A 16,500-nucleotide genomic window follows, 5' to 3' on the forward strand; every position below is an offset into this window, starting at 1 on the left:
TTTGTATTATGGCAAGAAAAAAAGCAGCTAACAGTCTATTCAGTAGGACTATCAGCTGTGTATCCACCTGACTTCTCCACAACGCAACTGATGGTCCCAACCCCATTTATAAGGCAAGAAAACCCACTTATTAAACCTGACAGGGCACACCTGTGAAGTGAAAACCATTTCAGGTGACTACCTCTTGAAGCTCATCAAGAGAATGCCAAGAGTGTGCAAAGCAGTAATCAAAGCAAAAGGTGGCTACTTTGAAGAACCTAGAATATGACATATTTCAGTTGTTTCACACTTTTTTGTTATGTATATAATTCCACATGTTTTAATTCATAGTTTTGATGCCTTCAGTGTGAATCTACAAGTTTCATAGTCATGAAAATAAAGAAAACTCTTTGAATGAGAAGGTGTGTCCAAACTTTTGGTCTGTACTGTACCTAAATTCTTACTTTTCTCCTTTGGTAAGAACTGCCAGTCATCAACAGGTAGGTAGGAGCTGACAAATAACCATGACTCTTCCCAGGCCTGTGCTGCAACAATCATCATGCTGGTTCGTGGCAACCACTTACTTTTAATTCATGAATGACACCACTGAACTCAGCATGCCCGCCACTACTTTATGCTGCCCTCAGTGAAGTCAGCATAAGGTTGATGACAGGTTCCCTTTAAAGGGATTCTGTCATCAGATTTTACCCCTATAACCTAAAGATATCCTCATGTCCGGACTAAGAAGAAGAATCCAAAGCTGGCCTTATTAAACCTCACTGAGGCTCTATTTGTCAAAAAACAGGTTTTTATAACCTGCCAATCACTTACTTAAGGTGTCCAAGGGGAGGTCCGTTAATACAGGGTGCCCGTCCGCACCCCTCGCCGCCCGGTGCCCAGCGCCGCCCTCCCTGTCTTCAGCGCCGCCTTCTACAGCTCAGCACCGCCTCCGCAATCCTCCCCGTCCCTCTGCCAGATCCCGCGCCTGCGCACTAAGCTCAGCCAATCTGCAGGTCATATTAGGGTTGAGCGAAGTGTGCATCACGCCGGTGCATGCGCACTTCGCTCAATGAAGCCGCTGCCAGGAGTCCGCACGGGCGCATCAGGCCGAGCCTAGTGCGCAGGCGTGGGATCTGGCAAAGGGACGGGAGGAATGCAGAGGCGGCGCTGAGCTGTAGAAGGCGACGTTGAAGACAGGGTAGGCGGCGATGAAGACGGAAGGCGGCGCTGGGCACCGGACGGCGAGGGGTGCGGACGGGCACCCTGTATTAACGGACCTCCCCTTGGGCACCTTAAGTAAGTGATTGGCAGGTTATAAAAACCAGTTTTTTGGACAAATAGAGCCTCAGTGAGGTTTAATAAGGCCAGCTTAGGATTCTTCTTCTTAGTCCGGACATGAGGATATCTTTAGGTTATAGGGGTAAAATCTGATGACAGAATCCCTTTAAATACATAGTGGCAGTAGTTGGCATGTTATAAAGCAGGATGAGCTGAGCATATTGATATATTGTTTTGTAGGGAAAGATTCTGCATAAATTGCAACCCACTGACCTAAACCGCTCCTCTTTCTGACCTTAGGAGTGGGCAGCCCTGATCAGTGACTGAAAGCTCCGTCAATTGCAAGGAACACCCACTGGACTCCTAAGTCCGCTCACTGGACTCATAAGCTGAGAGATTTAGATCAATGAATTGCAAATAACCTATTCCCACAAAACTATGGTACATCATTCTGCTCAGCTGCTCCTGCTTTCATGGGAATTTTCTAGTTTAATATATACCTTTCCTTTCCCCCCCCCCCCCACCCCCCCACGCTGACACCCTGGTTGTTTTTTCAAACACCACTAGTATGCCTGCTGTGCCCCCCTTTCAGTTTTTGGCACTAAGTATGTTAATCCTGAGCATCGGTACAGGGAGAAGGGGACTCCGGGGTTTCTCAATGGGAGTCTCCTTCTCCCTGGGTGTGCCGATCCAATCACAGCGGAGAGCGTCACAGCCAGGGAGAAGGAGACGCCCATTGAGAAACCTCAGCATCTCTTCCTCCTTGTACCGATGCTCAGGATTAACATACTGAGCGCGAAAACTGCAGGGGGACACAAAGGGGCGTACGAGCGGTATTTGAAAAAAACAAACAAAAAACAAACAACAAACAGGGTGTAAGCATCTGCAGGGGGTACCCCGCAAGGAAAGGTATTTAATTAAACTAGAAAATTCCCATGAAAGCTCCTCTTTAAACGTGACAGGTTCGCTTTAAATCAACTGCATTGCTTTTGATACATTATACTCTTATACTGTGAAGTCCTTAGCCCATTTCGGCCACCACCAATTACATTCCAGTCCAGCTGCGGTATAGAATAGAGACGCAGTGAGACATATAAGAAATCATTTTATTTGACAATAGGAAGAAAACCCTTTTAAAACACAGCACATAATTGTAGGGCGCATATAAGGGGTGACCATATAGGTAAGAAGAGGTGTGCAAAGCAATGTGTAGTGTTTGAGTAAGGGGGCTGTATTGCACGTCATTTCAGGTTTGCATTTCCCATATCGCGCCTTGGAGGATCATTTTATGTAGCATTTCCAATCTCGACACAATGGGGTGGCTATCAATAAAAGGAGATGGTTAAAAACAGATGAACGTGTGCTTTTTTTTGTTTTGTTTTGTTTTTTAATAGATTCATACACACAGACTTGCATAAATATCGATTCGTACAATAAATTAGAAATAAAATGACTCCTGTAAACGCATGCCAGTTTCTGACGCTGTACCTGACCATTACACTAAGTGAAAGCGGCCATTGTCAGTCCATGCTTTGACGTGTACAAGTTCAATGGTCTAGTACAAAGCAACGTCTGGGGGGAAAAAAGGGCGGCCATTGTCTTATGAACAGTACAAAGAGAACTGCGGCTTCCACCGAGTGTAAGCAACACATACTCCGCGAGGGTTTACTCCATGACACGCATTGGAGAGTGAAGGGGTTCAATTTTGTGGCAAACTGAATTTCTCTATCTGGAGATAGACGGCATCCGATCGTGTCTGTTGAAGATCAATGGCGGAGAGAAGCTGCTTAAAACAGCATTTAAACCTAAGTAATATGGATCCTTAAAGGGGTTGTGCAAGGACGGTGGGGGTTTGGCAAACCCCCCATTCTGCCAGACCTGCAAAGGGACGATGACTTACCTGTTTCCTGGCTCCTCCCTCCATCTCCTCCTGCCCTGTGATGCTCTGCTGGGCGCCATCGATGTCAACATCTGGTTTGACATCGCTGCAGCGGTGCCCGGTTCCCCTTTTGTCATGTGACCATTTGTGAGGGAAACCGGACACCACCATGGGGAGTGATTGGCTGCAGCAATTTCAAACCAGATGTTAACATCGATGGAGCCCAGCGGAGCATTGCAGGTCTGCAGGAGCGGAGAGCCAGCACCAGGAAGCGGGGAAGTCATCTTCTCTTTGCAAATCTGGCAGAATGGAGGGGTTTTCCAAAAACTTCCCATTCTTGCACAACCCCTTTAAGTCATTTTCCAACAAGGGCTTGCCAGCAGATGAAATGTATCTGAAATGTCTTGGCGGGGTCAAAATAAAAACTCGCTGATGCCCCGTCACTCCCGTTCTGAGTGTTCCCGGTCCCCCGCGGTTCCCATTTCCGGCTGCAGCAATGAACACTGTCACAAAAAACGCATAAGCCTTGCAGACAGTCACTGGCCACAGTGGTGACCCGTACAGCCAGTGATTGGCTGCCATTGTCATATATACCTGTGCTGGGACGCCACTGCTGCAAAAAGGAGAACAAGGTGGGACCGGGCATCCTCAGAACAGTTGCTGCAGAAGATTGTTAGTGTATAATTTTTCTACATTTATTTTGACCTTGTCAAGGGTTAACTCCCCATAGAAAACCCCTTTAAGTCATAGTCCTTTTAAGACCAATTTCAGAGGTGCATGTCCAGTGCGTAAAACACATGTGGACACTGCTCCCTTTTACAAGACGCCCTGCAATCCTGTGAAAGGAGCATTGTCCATAATGGGAAATCACGCTCCCACACGGAACGTGTTTTCCGCACTGAACATTTCCTACATGGGTTGTCAGCTAGCTTTCCCAGCAGGGAACTGAACGGAAAATTTCCCACCAATAAGGCTGCATCCTTCCTCCATTTAAAATCGGAGCGGAGTCCTGAGACAGAGACCAAAGTCCAAAAAACTTCCTTCGGGAATAATTTCCAAAATGAATGGAAATATTTACAGTCTCCTCTAAGTTGGGACCTGTTCCCGTGTTTGGACAGTTGGCTCTCCTGGATGGCAGTGTGTACCCTAGCCTTAAAAGGAAACTTTTATAAGATCAGAAAAAATATGGCTGCTTAAGGCCATGTCTGGTATTGCAAATCAGCCCCATTTACTTGAATGATGCTGAGCTGCAATGCCCGAAAAAAAAACCTATATAGACAAAAGTGGTGCCGTTTTTGGAAGAAAGCAGCCTTGCTGTTTTTAACCTGCATGGGTCACGATATTACTGGCCAGATTTGCTAGTCAGAATTCGAGGAAAATTGACCCGGCTCCTGTGGCTGCCATTTTGTCTGTCGCACAGCTTTCTCGGATTCATTGGATAGAACAGGGCTCACATTCACTGGTGAGCGGGAAATGCTCTTTAGGTTGTGCATTTCATTTGGGTGTATCCGCCATGTGCACTAAATGTCATTGTGTCTCAATTCGGAAGCATCATTACGTTCTCATCGAGCATATAATGCCAGAAAGAAAACTGCATGGTATCAACGCAAACATGTAATGTGACAAGACAAATCTAAAGACGAAGGCGAGGTCACCATAAAACACTGCATGTGCTTGAACAAAACGTGCAGGACCTTACCCAGACCGTCATGGCGTGTGCATTATTCTATATAAAAATGTGCCTCTCCACACATGACGGGAAAGGACAGGACAAAATCACATATATAGTTTAAGTGCATATTTATCTTACCAGGGCTGGGAATGGAATGAGTAGGGAACTTGGGTACCGACAAGTCATCCTTTGGCTCCAGAACAGAATACAAATTGGGACATTGACAAAGCTGGCATAACAGCGTATGATAGGTCTACAATATAACGGGTCTTGACGGATGGAGGTTTCAACTTGAGAAAAATCCAGCCCTGATGGGTGGAATCACAGCGTACTGCACAACCTTGCCCAAGTCTTCCTAAAGAGATGGAGTCAATCCATGCTGTTTGCCATTTTGCAAGTTTCGCCAGTCCACACAATACGATGCGAGACAGGAGTCGCCAAAAGGCAAACCACAAGACGTCGAGGCACTCAACATCTTCCAGTGGTGGGCAAATGCTGCTAATAAATTCACTCATTTCTATTCAACTAACTGCAGCTAAACTACAACTCCTGGCATGCCCTGACAACCATGGGCTGTCAGGGGTATTCTAAGAGTTGTAGTTTTGCAAGCTGGAGAGGTTGAAGACCACTATCATACCTGCTCCATCAACTTGTTGTTTGACTACCAAGTAATCGAGCCCACGACAAAGAGGCTGCAAAAATCTCAGGCAGGCAATTTGCAAAATAAAATAAAAATAAAAAATGTATTAAAAAATAAAAATAAAGTTTAATGAAGAGAAATTGGGAGTCCACTTCAATGACTGCACATCCCTCAGTGACGTATTAAAAAATTCAGTTGGTTCCCTGATTTACAAGGCTATTGCCGAATGTTACATTCTCGTGTCCACCACGGTTTACATGGAAGTATGGAAATAAAGGAATATTGCCATTTTTTTTTCTTTTTAAAGGGATCTCACATCCACCAGCATGTCAAGATATTCTTACAGACCTGTGGTTGAATACGACCTCGCTGCAGTAGCTTTTTCGGGGAACTGGTCTAACTGGGTGTGGAAAGTGCCTGGGCAAAAATCACAGTGTTACCACTCACCGACACGGGTTTCTGAAGTACTTGCAGCCCTATGTAACTTACTAGCTAAGTCTATAAAGTTGACCAACACTATGTCCCAGGGATGGTGGTACAATCTCATCATTCTACATTGGTGGAGGATACTGGGTCTTAGTAGCTATGGTCCTTAGAAAGAGAGGATTTTGGAAAAAAAAAAACATGCTTTGGGAGTCAAAAGCTAAACCGTCCAGAGCAGTGTAGGGGAAAAGTACTAAAAAAAACCTCAAGTGAATGGAATAGATAGGATATTGGTTCCATCAGTCACTGATCCAGCCCTAGTCACTTTACATGGCTTGAGGCAGGCAGTTCGGTTATACACTATAGTAAGGAGATTTCAACCCCTATATGCATAAACCCCTATATCACCCTATAACGTCCCGGCCATAGAGAATGACTTTTTCACGCAGAACATCCTTTTTTTGTATTCTCAAAGGCAGATGATCTTGTGAAGTGAGTAAAGTAGTGCATTCTATACTCATCATGTAACTCAAGCAGTGGGATGTATATAAGGTAAGGCTGAAAATCCTATTAGAATGTAGATGAATGGCTGAGTGTGGGCAATTGTGAGGGGGGGTCAGTTTATTTGTCCGTAGCAGCCCTCATCTGCAGATTTCCCCAGAACCGGTAACAGTCCAGTGTGTTTTGGAGAGACCAGCCATGTCCCTGTCTCTGGGAACCCGTAAAAGTAACTCAACCCAATCCGGGGGAACGTCAGCTTGAAGTGAATGAGCTTTTCGTTTATTCTGTGCAAATTCCATTTACCTGCAGGAACGGTGTCTGCCCTTATTGCCATCATAATGGAGAAGCAAATTTAGGATCAGTTACATGTTCTCAAAAGGGAACCCGTGTAAGTGTGATCCTATGGGGGGCCCCCCCATTTCTTAAGGCGAGATGAATGGGATTGTAAAAAGGATTCAGGGTATGAAGAAAAGGTAACCCAAAGAGCCGGAAGAATCAATCCTATAAGAAGAGGGAAAAAAATAAATAATTTATTAAACCAGCGTAATGTGTAGACCGGAACACAGCGGCGCCTGGGGTGGTCTGCACTTTATGCAAGGCTCTGATACCTTATAGTGTTATAACGTTCAGAGATGGGTCTGGCTCTGTGGAGGCTTCACGTAGCAATTCCTCTAACTCTTTATCACAATATGTTCCATGAGAATCTGTATAAAGATACACAAAGGGAAAAAATAGATTAAAATGCAGACTATGGCCTCATTTACTCATTGACCTATGCCCTTCGTTCTCTGGATCACTACAATTACAACAATACCCCATATGTATAGGTTTTTTGTCTAAATAGTGAAAAAATGTAAAAATATTAAAATATAAATATTCTGACCGCCAAAACTTTTTTTTTGTTATATCTACTGAGCTGTGTGGGGGCTAATTTTTTGCGAGACAATCTATAGTTTTTATTGATGCCATTTTGGAGTTTGTGTGACTTTTTAATCACATTTTATTACATTTTTTGGGGTAAGACAAGCAATGAAAAAATGGCAAATCGGCCATTTTGACCGTTTTTTCCGTTACGCCATTTGCCATAATCGAAAAATATTTTTATATTTTAATAGTACGGACGTTTTCGGTCACGTGATACCCATGATGTTTATATTTTGTTATTTGGGTATTTTTCTTTTTATTATACAGAAAGGGGGCAATTTAAACTTTTATATTTTTTTTAATTTTTACTATATATATACTTAACTTTTTTTTTTGTAAAGATTTTGAAGCTCGTATTTGACTTACAAAATCATTTTTTATTTTCAATTTTGAACAATCATGGATTTTTTAACTGCATTTATTACTGACTATTGCTCATTTCTTATGTTGGTAAAATAGGAATTGCAGCTTGAATGCCCTCAGCCTCTTCAGCAAGGCTAAGCGCATTGAAACCAATTACCGACATCCTCCTTGTCCTCAGAGGATGCTGGTAAGAAGCCCAGAAATGTCATCTAAAGGCTTTAAAGAGGACCTTTCATCAATATAATTTTATTTAAATGACCCCCCTACCTAATAGTCCGGCATCCACTGATGTTCCCCCTTTTTTTTTTTTTTTAAATCGACCCCCGAATCTTGAAATAACAGCCTTTTTCTTCTGCTGCAGCGTCTGTCAATCAAACGCTTTTTTGTAGGGGGCGTTGCTCAAGTCTTTTCTTTGCTATTCTCCTTGGCTGAGAGCGCAGCCAATCGCAGCGCTCCTCTCTCAGCCAGGGAGAAGGAGCTCAAGTTCTCGCGAGAATCGCGAGAACTTGAGCTTCCTAACATCCGGTTCCAGCGCCATCTTGGATTCCCCTGACGAGGATTGCGGCGGGTGAGGAAGCAGCGCAACGAGCGGCAGGGTAAGTATTAGAATATACCCCTAGACATCGAGCAAAAGGGGTATATTCTAATACTTACCCTGCCGCTCGTTGCGCTGCTTCCTCACCCGCCGCGATCCTCGTCAGGGGAATCCAAGATGGCGCTGGAACCGGATGTTAGGAAGCTCAAGTTCTCGCGATTCTCGCGAGAACTTGAGCTCCTTCTCCCTGGCTGAGAGAGGAGCGCTGCGATTGGCTGCGCTCTCAGCCAAGGAGAATAGCAAAGAAAAGACTTGAGCAACGCCCCCTACAAAAAAGCGTTTGATTGACAGACGCTGCAGCAGAAGAAAAAGGCTGTTATTTCAAGATTCGGGGGTCGATTTAAAAAAAAAAAAAAAGGGGGAACATCAGTGGATGCCGGACTATTAGGTAGGGGGGTCATTTAAATAAAATTATATTGATGAAAGGTCCTCTTTAATTACCACAATCGGCATTATTGCTAGTCACGGTAATTATGATGCCCGCTGCACGTGCGAGAGGGCGCCATGTTTGCCTATCGCTCCAGTGAAAGGGTTAAGGGAATGAGGTCTTAAAGGGGTTGTCTCATTTCGGCAAATGGCATTTATCATGTTGAGAAAGTTAATACCAGGCACTTACTAATGTATTGTGATTGTCCATATTGTCTCATTTGCTTAGCTGGATTCATTGTTCCATCACATTTTACACTGCTCGTATCCATGGTTATGACCACCCTGCTATCAATCATCGATGGTCGTGCTTGGACACTATAGGACAGGGATCAGCAACCTTCCGCACTCCAACTGCTGTGACACTACAACTCCTAGTATGCAAACATGCTGAACTGTTCTTCTAACTCCCATAGAAGTGACTGGAGCATTCTGGGAGTTGTAGTTTCTGAACAGCTGGCGTGCTGGAGGTTGCTGATCCCTGCTATAGGAAAAAGCGTCGGCCTCTCTGGTGCCTTGTATTAACTTTCTCTACATGATAAATGTTATTTGCTGCAGCGAGACATCCCCTTTAAAGCCACATGGGAATAGAAGAAGAAAATACTTACACAATACTCAGCTAAGCGCAAACAAAAATAATCAATTTTTTGTCAGTATTTAAAGAGGACCTTTCACCAGAATTAAACTTCTAAAGTAACTATACAGGCATGTAGAGCGGCGCCCAGGGACCCCCCTGCACTTACTGTTATACCTGGGCGCCGCTCCGTTCTCCCGTTATTGCCTCAGGTATCTTTACAGTTAGGCTCCACCCAGGGGAACCTGCCAGCGTCTCATTCTCCCATACTGTAGCGCTGGCCAATCACAGCGCTCAGCTCACAGCCCGAGAGAGAAAAAAGCCTCTCAGGCTATGAGCTGAGCGCTGTGATTGGCCAGTGCTACAGCATGGGAGAAGGAGGCGCCGGCAGGTTCCCCTGGGTGGAGCCTAACTGTAAAGATACCGGAGGCAATAACGGGAGAACGGAGCGGCGCCCAGGTATAACAGCAAGCGCAGGGGGGTCCCTGGGCGCCGCTCTACATGCCTGTATAGTTACTTTAGAAGTTTAATTCTGGTGAAAGGTCCTCTTTAAACGTAACTTGCTGCCCTGCATGAAATACTAACAGGCTCCGTAATGGCAAAGAACTGTGTTTTACACTGAAACGCTGCAGCGTTTAATGCAAAACAGTCTTAAAATTAGTCAGGAATGGAAAGAAATATAGTGAGAGACCCATCAGTTAAGCAGAGACGTGCAAAGCGGACACTTCTCAATGTGCTTTAACCCCTCACCGACTAGCGCCATACTACTACGGCACTGGCCGGGTCTTTACAGCAGACACCCGCAGTTCATGTCCGCGACCGCCGATAATGCTGGTCATGGACATTTAACACTTCAGATGTCGTGGTCCAACCTGACCATGGCATGTGAGCGCGTGTATTACCAGAAACCTGCGCTTCCAGGTATGCGCTGACTCCCCAGTGTGGCAATCAGAGGAGCTGGAGCTTGTATGCAGAAGCCCCTGTCTTAGTGAACGAAAGGAGGATGCTGCATAGTGTTTCCTGAGGAAAACAAAATGCAGAACACACACAGCCGGCATCCGTGTTCTGCGGATCCGCAATTTCCTAAGCGCAAAACACTACAGCCATCTAATTGAGCCCTAAAGCTCATTTCTTTACAACTGATTCACTTATCTGAATCCGTCTGTCATGCACCCCTCTACACTAGGCAGTAACCAGGTGTTTTTTTTTCTGTGCCCTGACACATCTGTTTAATACTACATGATTTAATGCCCATAAGGCCCCATGCACATGACAGCATTTTTTTTTTTGCAGATCAGATCCAGACCCATTCATTTCAATGGGGCCGCAAACTATGTGCTGACAGCACAGTGTCCATTCTGCAGCCCCGCAAAAATAAAAAAATATAGAACATATCCTATTCTTGTCTGTTTTGCGGACAAGAATAGGCATTTGTAACATAGTGCAGGATGTGCAGCCGCTATCCGCGACTTGCAGACCGCAAAACGGATACAGTTGTGTGCATGAGGTATAAGAGCAAGACAGAAATGGCATAGAATCTAAGACCATATATGACACCCACCTTTGTTATCACAGCATGTCGGTGCCCTTCCAAATTCAGCCTCAAGTCCATTGGCGAGGGCGGGACTTCCTGGTGTGGCCACTTCTTTAACCGAAGACCCTTTATTCTCCGGAACGCCCTTTCCTCCATCCACTGTACTTGGATTTTCCACTCTTGTAACTAAAAAGACTTTATGACCTCTACCCGGGCTAGACACTGCCACCGGAGCCGGGGAGCTCTGCACTGGCTGCTCAGCTGGCTTTTCGGTTGCCTCGTTTATCTCTTCTTCATCCTCTGTATCAGAGTCCGAGTCCTGACCTTGGGGGTCTGGGGCAGGTGTAATCTCTTCTTCCTCTTGGTCATCTGAGTGCGGTTTGCTGTTCTCATTGGCAGTGCTGGAGTCCTCAGCAGCATGGCTGTTCTCTCCTGGGGCAGTGTTTGTGTCCTCCTCTTCACCAGTGCTGGCAATCTCTGCCATTGATACTGAGTGTTGGAGGCGTTCTTCCTTCTCCTTGGCCAAGACAAAGTTTCTCCTGCAACCGTTCTGAATCTCTGTCAACAAAGCCTTTTGTGTTTCAATAAAGCTCTTAACCTATTAAAGGAAATTAAATTCTTAATAAAAGCAATGGCTGAACTTTAAACCATATGTACTAGGCAACAGGTAAAGCTGTGACAACCTGTCTGGGGGGGGGGGGGGGGGGGGGTTCAGCCTAGGAGCAGGCTGAAGAGTAGTTTATTTTTTTAATAGGCACAGGTTAGGTTCATTAAGGGTTGTTGGCTCCTAGGCCGGACAACCCAATTTTAGCTTAGACAGATGTTGGCCAAACACTTTGTATAGAGAGAAGGGCCTAAGCCGCTGTCAAACACCTCTGAAGACAGCTTATCTCTCCATCTATGTTAAAATAAAAAATGGCCAACCATTTGTTTCCCCAAACATTTGTCATTGGTGAAGAGTCTGTACAAATCAGATGGCCACCTTTAAGGGCAGAGGATCCATGCTGTTAAACATAGCTGCCCACTAAACATACTGCCTAAAATGTGGCCCTGTGGGTGGACTTCAGAGTCTTATGGGGGAGTGTGAGATTATTTGGGCATCTATCTCATCTGAAAGAAGAGGAAACTGCCAAGGAGGTCTGTAGAGGGCTTTAGATCCTGCACACTCGCAGCGGACTGAAGCTGGCATCCCAGCTGGTCCCATAAATGCTCGATTGGTGAAAAATCTGGACACCAGGCAGCCCAAAAAAATGGCAATCTGGCAGAGACATTACTGGGAAACCCTTGCTGAGTGAGTGACCATTATCCTGCTGTAAAATGCCAGTTGGAATCCCTGCCATGGGAGGAACACATATGGCCACAGGATGTCCTGCACATATCACTGAGCTTTTAGTGTCCCTTTTGTTAGAAGAGACTGACTGTTGTATGTGATGGCTCCGCAGACCATCACACCAGCAGTTGGGCCAATGTGTCGCTCCATAGAAAAGGCTGGATTGAAGCTCTGACCATGAGGCCTCCATGCTTGAACGTGACAGTCATCGAATCCCAAACAGAACCTGGATTGATAAGATTCTAGTCCGTAGCAGTCCCAGTTTCTCGTTTACTACAGCACGAAGGAGACAGTGGGCTGGATGTCAATGGCAGGACACATAATGGGCGCAGGGACATCCTTTGCTAATGCCAAGTGCCTGGTCTGCCAGAGACAAGCGTAATGAAGGGGCCACCTGTGTCTGGATGGTGGACAACAAAACTGAGTGCTCGTGCTGGTCAGCAGCTCAAACGATCCCCTCTACTGGAGTTCCTGTCTGGGCCGTACGGAGCCTGGTCACCATGTGTGCCCTCACGGAACCACTGCTCCCAACAGCTAGTTCAGAAAGGCCTAGATGGCAAGCAGTTTTTCGAAACAACCTCCCTGCTTCTCTTAGTCCAATAACACCCCCCCTCTCAGTCTGTCAATTATACAGAATGTCTTCTAGTGTGTCCTAGAGGCATGTCTAGCAGTCAATAATCTCTCACCAAGAGGAACACTACCAAAAAGTAGCCCCGGGAGCTTTTTTGATAGAGCAGTAGGGCACTTTTAGGCCGTCTTATGGCAAGACCCGGTTTCTGTTTAGATCAGACCTGTAATCACTTACATATCTGTCAAAGGCCTCGTTCACATCAGCGTTCAGCCTTTCCGTTCTCCTGCTCAGTTATAGGAGCAGGAGAACGGAAAGGACGGATTGGGCACATAACTGAGACGAGCGGAGCCTACGGACCCCATAGACTATAATGGGGTACGTTAGGTTTACGCTCAGAAAATGATTTTGGAGCGGAGACAAAAGTCCTGCATGCAGGACTTTTGTCTCCGCTCCAAAATCATTTTCTGAGCGTAAACCTAACGGACCCCATTATAGTCTATGGGGTCCGTAGGCTCCGCTCGTCTCAGTTATGTGCCCAATCCGTCCTTTCCGTTCTCCTGCTCCTATAACGGAGCAGGAGAACGGAAAGGCTGAACGCTGGTGTGAACTCAGCCTAAGACAAGGCTGCATGCAGAGACATTTCTATCTGGGTGCAGTATTTTTATTACATCTCTATGGAACTATCCACATGTCCACCAATGAGTATATGTTAACTACTTTTAAGGGATATTTAAACCTCAGACACGGCACCCCCAGTTAAGCCAGGTGAGGGATGCTGTGGTGGCTACATCCTGAATAGAAAGGTGGATGTGCTCTCTCCTTTCACGTCTATGGGAGTTACAGTGATGGCCGAGCTTACACTTGCGCTGCCAACTCTCCTTTCCAGGGGTCAGCAGCTTAGGCACTCCAGCGGTTGTGAAACTACAATTCCCAGCATGTACACTTGTTTTCTTAGCTTCCATGGAAGGGAATGGAGCATGCTTTTAGTTCCACAACAGCTAGAATGCCAGAGGTTGCTGAACCCTGCTCCATTCAGTCGGCAGCTGGATGCGGTCAAGAAATCAAATATCCTTTTAAGTGCTATTTTTAAATTTCTAAAGAACCACGTTAAAGACTTATTGGACACCTTTGGGGGCAATTTTTTTAATTATTATTGCATTGTATTTATTTTGAGCTAAAAATAATTTTTTCAATATGGAATCCTTTTTTCTGTACAGAGCCGAGATGCTCTACTAGCAGAATCTGAATTTTCTCTCTCTTTCCGTCAGTTGGGGGGCTGACGGGCTCCTCATCTCTGCTCTCTGACATTATAAACACTCACTATAGCTCAGTTCTTATCTTACTGATAAGAATGTGGCTTAAATAAGTGTTTATGACCTCTTAGTAGTTATTAGATGACCGGCACAAAGTGAAAGTACCAGTCACACAGTTAGAAAAACAGTTAACCCTTTGTGACAGAATGGCTCAATATTTTAATAAAGGCCAACGGAAAATGTTTTTTTTTTTAGCAATATAAAAATAAGTTAAATGCAATCATTAGAAAAAATTGCCTCCAAAAGGTGTACAAAGCCTTTAAAGGGGTTGTCTCACTTCAGTAAGTGGCATTTATCATGTAGAGAAAGTTAATACAAGCAACTTACTAATGTATTGTTATTATCCATATTACTTACTTTGCTGGCTGGATTCATTTTTCCATCACATTATATACTGCTCATTTCCATGGTTAGAACCACCCTGCAAACCAGCATAGGTGGCCGTGCTTGCACAATAAAGGAAAAAGAACTAGCCTATGTGCGCTCCCATGGTCCCGGCCACCAGAGGGGCTGATTATTTTTCCTGTAGTGTGCAAGCACGACCACCACTGATGGATTTGAGGATGGTCTGTAACCACGGAAATTAGTAGTGTATAATGTGATGGAAAAATGAATCCAGAAAGCAAAAGGAAGCAATATGGATAACAATACATTAGTAAGTGCCTTGTATTTACTTTCTCTACATGATAAATGCCACTTGCTGAAGTGAGACAACCCCTTTAAGGATCACTTTTTGCTTTATTTTTCAGGAGGTAAAAAAACTGATATCTGTAAAGGAAAAACAGCGACTCTTACAGCTTCTTTCTTGGGTTCTCTGTCCAAATCCATCCTGAGAAGAGACTGGTTCACACGAAGAGCCAGCGACAGCGCCATCAAGCCTCCCGTCTTAATTTCATTCTCCCTCAGATCAAGACGCAATAAACGAGGGGATTCAGCCACAAACTCTGCTACAGCCACTGCGCCTGGAAACACAATGGTATATACTATATAATTATACAACCCTTGCCTCCCCCACATTAAAAACAGATCTAATAAAAAGTGCCCTTTGCAACCAACGAGTAATGGGAACAGAGGCGATCTGAGTGGTTAAAATACTTTGTTCTGATTAATTTCTGAATATTTGTTCTGTATAGCGGATGGCAGAGGTGGATTGGGAACTTACAGTGGGCCTGGAAAAAAGTAAAAGTGATCCCAAGTTGTAGGTGGGTCAAAATTAACAAAAAGACAATACAACACAAGTGGATGGGGCCAGCAAACCATTACGTCACATTGCTGGTAGCTGGACCAATGCCTTTTTAGTATGCAGAGCAATGCCCTGGTAGAAATCTGCATTGTAAATTTACATGCTACAGGTCAAATTACAGCATTTACAGTAGCAAGGTGGAGGATTTGCAAAATTCACATCCACACACAGATTTCATAGGGCCCCATAGCCGAAAGCAGTATGGGCCCCCTTGCCCCACTCAATTTCCCAGTATGAGAGCGATAATTGCATCCTGGATTTACACCAAACAACTTGCAAAAATACATTGATAGATCTGCTTACCTTCTATTACCTGCAGCCGCCAATAGGAGGAGCTCAGTGAATAGGAATTTATACAGTTACCATTTACTGGAATGGAAGAGGAAATAATGTCTTTGCATTGAGCTCCCCCCTAGTGGCGGCTCATGGAAATGCAGTTTTCTTGGTAAAAGGAGACGTTCAGAATCAGACTCTCCTCCCCTGTAACTGTTGCGTGGTCTGCCTCCACTGAAATTATGCCACTGCATCCCCTCGCTGGAAACTTTCAATCAAATTTGTAAATACCTTGTATTAAGGCATAACTTTTTAAATGACATTGTCATGTAGCCGATTACCATGAAATTACCCCTTTATAATGTAAAGGGTAAAATCTGTAGCAATTTCAAATCAAAATGTGCGTCGATTTGCCGCTGTGGATTTCAGCAAGATACAATGTGGATTTGGCAGCGTCAGGACCTTGTGTTCCATAATGTCCTGTTGCGGATAGTGTCGGGCCCTTACTACCTGGAAAATCTATTAAACTGTTAAAAACAGAAAGGAACTGGGGTAGTCCACTATGCATTGTCCCACAGGGATTTTTCCCTGTAGGGTCTACTGCCAGTCTGTCCCTGACGGTCAGACCTCCAAATCCTATACATAGACCTGTATTTATAACAAAGTGCTGGCAGCCTGCACTCACCACTAGGGGGAGTGTGGGGGCTTTCTGCTAACCATTTACTATTTGAACTCATTAGGACTGTATTCAGATAGCTCTTACGCTCCCTCTAGTGGCAGAAGGCAGTCAGTAAGTTAGGTTTCCTTTGAAACCTATCAAGGAGGATTAAAAGGATTTTCCGAGATTTTTATACAGATGACCTATCCTCTGGATAGGTCATCAGTATCTGATTGGTGGGGGTCAGACACCCGGGAACCCCGCCAATCAGCTGTTCTTGAAGCACACCACTGTACATTATATAGCGGCTGTGCTTGGCATTGC

At 44.9% G+C, this 16,500-nt stretch overlaps 1 protein-coding gene across 1 annotated transcript in view; it reads right to left on the minus strand.

The window, feature by feature from the left end:
- Nucleotides 1-2,345: 2,345 nt before the first annotated feature.
- The window catches only part of PPP1R37 (protein phosphatase 1 regulatory subunit 37), a 59,782-nt gene continuing 45,627 nt past the window's right edge, over nucleotides 2,346-16,500 (minus strand). The window contains exons 11-14 of the mRNA XM_044305345.1: nucleotides 14,798-14,964; nucleotides 10,816-11,386; nucleotides 6,981-7,076; nucleotides 2,346-6,873 (exon numbers count right to left, since the gene is read on the minus strand). Coding sequence (XP_044161280.1) covers nucleotides 6,982-7,076; nucleotides 10,816-11,386; nucleotides 14,798-14,964 — 833 coding nt within the window. The 3' untranslated portion in view covers nucleotides 2,346-6,873; nucleotide 6,981. The remainder of the gene's footprint in view (nucleotides 6,874-6,980; nucleotides 7,077-10,815; nucleotides 11,387-14,797; nucleotides 14,965-16,500) is intronic.

Source organism: Bufo gargarizans, chromosome 9, assembly GCF_014858855.1.
Source record: "Bufo gargarizans isolate SCDJY-AF-19 chromosome 9, ASM1485885v1, whole genome shotgun sequence".
Taxonomy (NCBI): domain Eukaryota; kingdom Metazoa; phylum Chordata; class Amphibia; order Anura; family Bufonidae; genus Bufo; species Bufo gargarizans.